This window comes from Temnothorax nylanderi, unplaced genomic scaffold (assembly GCF_030848795.1).
Source record: "Temnothorax nylanderi isolate EJ_2023f unplaced genomic scaffold, tnyl_v1.0 TNYL_tig0841_pilon, whole genome shotgun sequence".
NCBI classification, from domain to species: domain Eukaryota; kingdom Metazoa; phylum Arthropoda; class Insecta; order Hymenoptera; family Formicidae; genus Temnothorax; species Temnothorax nylanderi.
Genome location: NW_027249903.1, coordinates 54,727 through 59,852, shown reverse-complemented (window position 1 = coordinate 59,852; position 5,126 = coordinate 54,727). Strand labels below are relative to the sequence as shown.

The following is a 5,126-nucleotide window of genomic DNA, read 5'->3' as shown; positions in this document are numbered from 1 at the left end:
GGGAAGGGCAAAGCCGCCACCGAAAAGCCAGCCAAAACCGGCACCGGCAAAAAGAGCGGACAATTGCCTGGGGCGAAAGCGACGAAGAACGTCGCCACCCCCCAAACGGAAGGGAAGGCGAAGGCGAAGAATCCCCCCAGCATCAGGTGCTTGGAAAACGTTGCGTTAACCAAGTGCAGGGTGGTGCTGGTGGACACGCGGATCGCCCCGAATAAAGAGGCGAGCACGAAATGGCCAGAGGGAGAGGGCACGACAGGCTGGTCGGCCGCCCCTCCACTGCCCGAGGGCGACAAACTCCCGGCTGGCCAGAAAGGAGACACGGTCCCTCCATCAACAACGGAGGAAACCGGAGAAATGGAGGTGGATGTGGAGGACCTCTCGACTGGCTCGTAAATGCCTCCCCTCCGTCTTCTACAGTGCAATCTTAACCACGCCCGCGCCGCCCAGGATCTCTTCCTGCAGACAATGGCGAAGCGCGGGTGTGGTTTAGGAGTGGTGTCGGAGCCGTGGCGTGTCCCGCCCAACCATCCGTGTTGGGCAACGGACGACACGGGCTCTGCCGCCGTGATGTGGAGGGACACATTGCACTCCCCCCCCTGCTCAATGAGCGAAAGGGGTAAGGGATACGTGGTCGTTCGCTGGGGGCTCGTCTCGGTGATGAGCATCTACGCCCCTCCGAGGTGGAGCCAGGCAGAATTCGAGGGGGTGCTGCACGACATGCACGCTAGTGCACGCAGACACCTCCTCATGTCGCCTGGCGGAATAATCGTGGCGGGGGACTTCAACGCGAAGAACCCCCTCTGGGGATCCCCCGCCGCAGATCAAAGAGGACATACCTTGGAAGGGTGGGCGTCGGGCCTGGGCCTGGTCCTCATAAATACGGGCCAGGCCAGCACGTTCCTGTGCAGACGGGGGAGGTCCATAGTGGACTTGACGTGGGCGAGTCCCCCTGCTGCGCGCAGGATTGGACACTGGGAGGTGGTAATAGAGAGAGAAACTCTGTCGGACCACCGTCACATTGAGATGGTGGTCAACGCCGCCTCCCGGGAAGTCCTGGCCCGACGCCGGGAGCTAGAGGCATCTAGGTAGAAATAGGCCCTGAAAAAGTTGAGCACCGATCATCTGCGAGCGGCAGTGATCGGGCTCACTTGAGCGGACGAAGAGGAGGAGCCGCAAGAAGATGCGGATAACGGGGGAATCGACGTCGACGACGGGGCAGACCGGCTGCGGGACCTCATGTCTCGAGCCTGCGATGCCGCGATGCCCCGCGTCAAGAGGCTCCCCCCGAGGAGGGCTACGTACTGGTGGACGGACACTATCGCAGAATTAAGGCGAGTGTCCGTCCATAAAATGCGAGAGTGGCTCCGCGCCAAAGCTGGGCGCGGAGACCGCGACGCTGAGGAGACCGGAGAGGCTTGGCGTGCTGCCCGTCAGGCGCTCTCCGGCGCGATAAAGGCGGCCAAGGAGCACTCCTGGGGAGAGCTCCTCCACTCCTTAGATGAGGATCCGTGGGGGCGTCCCTACAAAATGGTACTCGAACGCTTGAGACCCCCGGTTCGCGGGAAGAGTGGTGGATACACTCTTCCCAGAGGGGGACGGCGGCGCCGTCCTCTTTCCCGAGGTCCACGTCCCTGATTGGGACGAAGAACTGGGGGTAACGGGAGAGGAGTTGGAGCGAGCAATCAAACGGGTCAGGCGACGTAAAGCGCCTGGCCCGGACGGAATCCCCGGGAGAGCCTGGGTCTCGGTCGCCGGGAGACTGGCCGACAGGCTAATACGCATCTTCAACGCGTGCCTGAAAGCCGGCCGGTTCCCCCAAAGATGGAAACAGGCCAGTCTCGTCCTGCTTCCTAAAGCTGGAAAACCCGCGGACTCCCCATCGGCGTACCGTCCGATTTGCCTGCTGGACGAGGTCGGTAAGATCTTCGAGCGGATCATCGCCGAACGCCTCGTCCAGCAACTGTCCCGGGAGGAGGGTCGGGGCCTCTCCGACGACCAATTTGGTTTCCGCGCGGGCCGATCGACCATCGATGCGATTTCGACGTCCAAAACGCTTTCAACTCCCTGCCCTGGTCGGTAATAGGAGAGGCCCTATTGGAATTCGGCGTGCCGCCGTACCTGGTACGAGTGGTGGCCGATTATTTTCGGGACAGGGGCCTCATGTTTACGGACGGTGAGGGAGTCCTGAGGACCCGGGTCGTGGGTTGCGGTGTGCCACAGGGGTCCGTTAGGGCCCCTTCTTTGGATAATAGCCTACGACATGGTCCTCCGGGTACCTCTCCCCGCTGGCTGTTGGTTGACCGGGTACGCGGATGACGTGTACCTGGGGGTCAGCGGGGGGACGTGGGAGGAAGCACAGAGACTGGCCAACGCGGCGGCAGCCACGGTGGTAAGAGCGATTGAGGGGCTGGGCCTAAAGGTGGCCCCGCAGAAGACGCAAGCCGCATGGTTCTACAACCAGCTGCGGCGTGCCCCTGGCAGGCCGCGTAGGATCCTGACGGGCAGGCCGGGTCGGCCCGCCAGGGAATACAATATGGTGTCTGCCGGGGCCGGGCGGACTCTGCGGGAGCCGCCGCCGGACGGGCTCAGCCTCACAATAGAGGGAGTCCGCGTTCCCATCACCCAGGACATCAAGAACTTGGGTGTATGGCTGGGCAGCACCGGCAGTTTCAGCACGCACGTTGCCCGGGCAGTCCCCAAGGCCAAGGCTGTGGCGAACAGCTTGGCCAGACTGTTGCCCAACTTGGGCAGGGCGGGCGGGCGCGTGCGTCGTCTGTATGCGATGACGGTTTACTCGGTACTGCTGTACGGAGCGCCGATGGGCCGAGAGGGTAGCGGAGAACCCGGCGCTCCTGAGGCAGCTCGTGGGCGTCCAGCGCCTGGTCGCGCAACGGGCGTCCCGAGCGTACCGGACCGTCTCGCATGCGGAGGCGACTGCCCTCTCGGGCATTCCGCCGATCGACCTCCTCGCGAGGTCACAACCGAGGACTTATCGGCGGATGCAGGAGGAGAGGAACCTGGACGGCGTCATTCTGCCCAGGGAGAGGGCACAGCTGAGGCTGCAAGAAAGGGAGCGCCTCATCCGAGAATGGGAAGTCAGAGTCGCGGAACCCCGCATGACCTCCGGGAGCAGGATACGCGAAGCCGTCCAGCCGGTCCTGAGAGAGTGGGCCGAGAGTAGGGGACGCGGGCTCACGTTCCATTCGACGCAGGTGCTCTCCGGGCACGGCTGCTTCGGAGAGTTCCTGTGCCGAATCGGCAAGGAGGATACCACCGGCTGCCATCACTGCCCGGAGGCAATGGACACGGCGCAGCACACCCTCGAATCCTGCCCTGCGTGGGACGAGGAGCGCCGGGTTCTCCGGGCGGTGGTCGGGGACGACCTCTCCCCCCCGGCCATCCTGGTCGCGGCGGTCGGGGCGCGAGGAGAAGAAAAGTGGCGGGCGTTCACCTCCTTCTGCGGCCAAGTTATGACGCAGAAGGAGGCCGCGGAACGCATCAGGAGGGGACAGACAGCCCCTTCTAACGAAAATGGAGGCGGGGGCGGTAAACAGCCACCACCGCCCCCCCCACGGCGACAGGGCCGTAACGGAGGAGGTGGGGCGGGAAACAGGGGACGGCGTTAAAGGCCGCCCCCGCCACCCGCGCGCCGACGTATGCCGGGTGGCCGCCGGGGGAGAGGCGGCACCGCGGGGGGTTACGACGCTTGCCCCGTGTGCAACCCGCACCGGGACACACCATAACGGAAGCAGCAGCAGCAGCGGGGGACCGCGACCGCCGCGTCAACGCGGAGGCCGGCATCCCCTCGTCACGTCGTCTTCGGAAGAAGAGAGATGACGGGGGGGAGCGGGGTCGGACATTCCACCGAATCAAGGTAGCTGCGCGGTTGCCGCGGGCCTACTATCAGACCTGCTCCTGCCCCTATTTTGAGGGACGGGAGCACCGCGCACGCATGCCGCACGGTGCGGTTTTTGGCTGCGGGCTTTTTATAGGCCCGCCCTCCGCCCTGTCCCAACGGGGCGGGAGCACCGCACCCGCGATCGGTGGCTCTATCCTTCCCCCTCCCCATACGCTGGCACTCGCTCGCACACGAGCGAGCCTCGGAACTACGAGGGACTAGACTCCCCCCTCCTCTAGAGGGGAGTCAACTGGGGAGCGCAGGCTTGGGGGCGGGGTAAACCACACGTCCGCCGAATATGCCCCCCACACGAGGAACGGCGGGTCGGAGCTGATGGCCCTCCGGCCCGCCACATCAGGACAGCTAGGCCTGCACAACGGAAAGTGCGATAGGCCACTGAGGGCACCAAAGCCCTCAACGAGGACGCTCAAATGGGCGCGGCGCGGGTGGGGTCCCGGAAGAATCATCGCGTTTCCCGGGGCCTCCCTTGGAACCGCAGGATAAACCCTCCGTTCCCGTTACGAGCCGTGGAAGCAGTGGCCGGGTTGGCGAGATGTCAAGCGACCCGCAGGAAGCAGAGGGACAGAAGGAGCAGCAGAGTGCAGAATCAGGTGCACTCGTAGCGGCGAGCCAGTCAACGGCAGAGTGTCAGGACGGTCTCTGCGAGGCGGAGGACGAGGTCAATCCTGACCTGATTGAGTTTGTACGAAGCGAGGAGGTGCAGAGGTTGCTGGAAGTGGGTGTACAGCCCGCTGGACCGGACGAGCAGAACGCAGGAGCAGCCAAGGTGGAGGAGGTGCAACAGACCGATGCAGCCGAGTCGCACGAAAACATATATCAAAGCCTATAGGGGCAAAGGAACAATAAACGTGTGTTATATATATAATATTTTATTTCATTTACGTGATTTTATATTATTTATTGCGGAAGCGACACTCCTGCACGAAAGGTGCAAGTAATTAATTTTATTAAGCATATAAGGGCAACGAGCCAGCGCGATAGCGTTTTTAAAGATAAGATTTAACATACACTCAAATGACACCTGCTAACAAGCACAAAGATATTATACACATGTGATTTATTGAAAAAGAGATATAACATTACTTACCTGCCGAACCACATCCTATTCCTAAAAATAAAAAGATAAATACAATTAGAAATGGACCCCGATAAATTCAAGCTAATAATACTATCATTTATATTTGTTTTATTTACAATTGCAGTAGTT

At 61.7% G+C, this 5,126-nt stretch overlaps 1 protein-coding gene across 1 annotated transcript; it reads left to right on the top strand.

Annotated features, from left to right (window-relative positions):
• Nucleotides 1-465: 465 nt before the first annotated feature.
• Nucleotides 466-1,089, top strand: LOC139785605 (uncharacterized). Its single transcript, XM_071724786.1, has one exon. The coding sequence runs from the start codon at nt 466-468 to the stop codon at nt 1,087-1,089; it is 624 nt and encodes a 207-aa protein (XP_071580887.1).
• Nucleotides 1,090-5,126: the final 4,037 nt, after the last annotated feature.

Bases quoted from the DNA above. Each gene is read 5' to 3' on its own strand.
- LOC139785605 (XM_071724786.1), top strand. From the start codon at position 466: ATGGCGAAGCGCGGGTGTGGTTTAGGAGTGGTGTCGGAGCCGTGGCGT.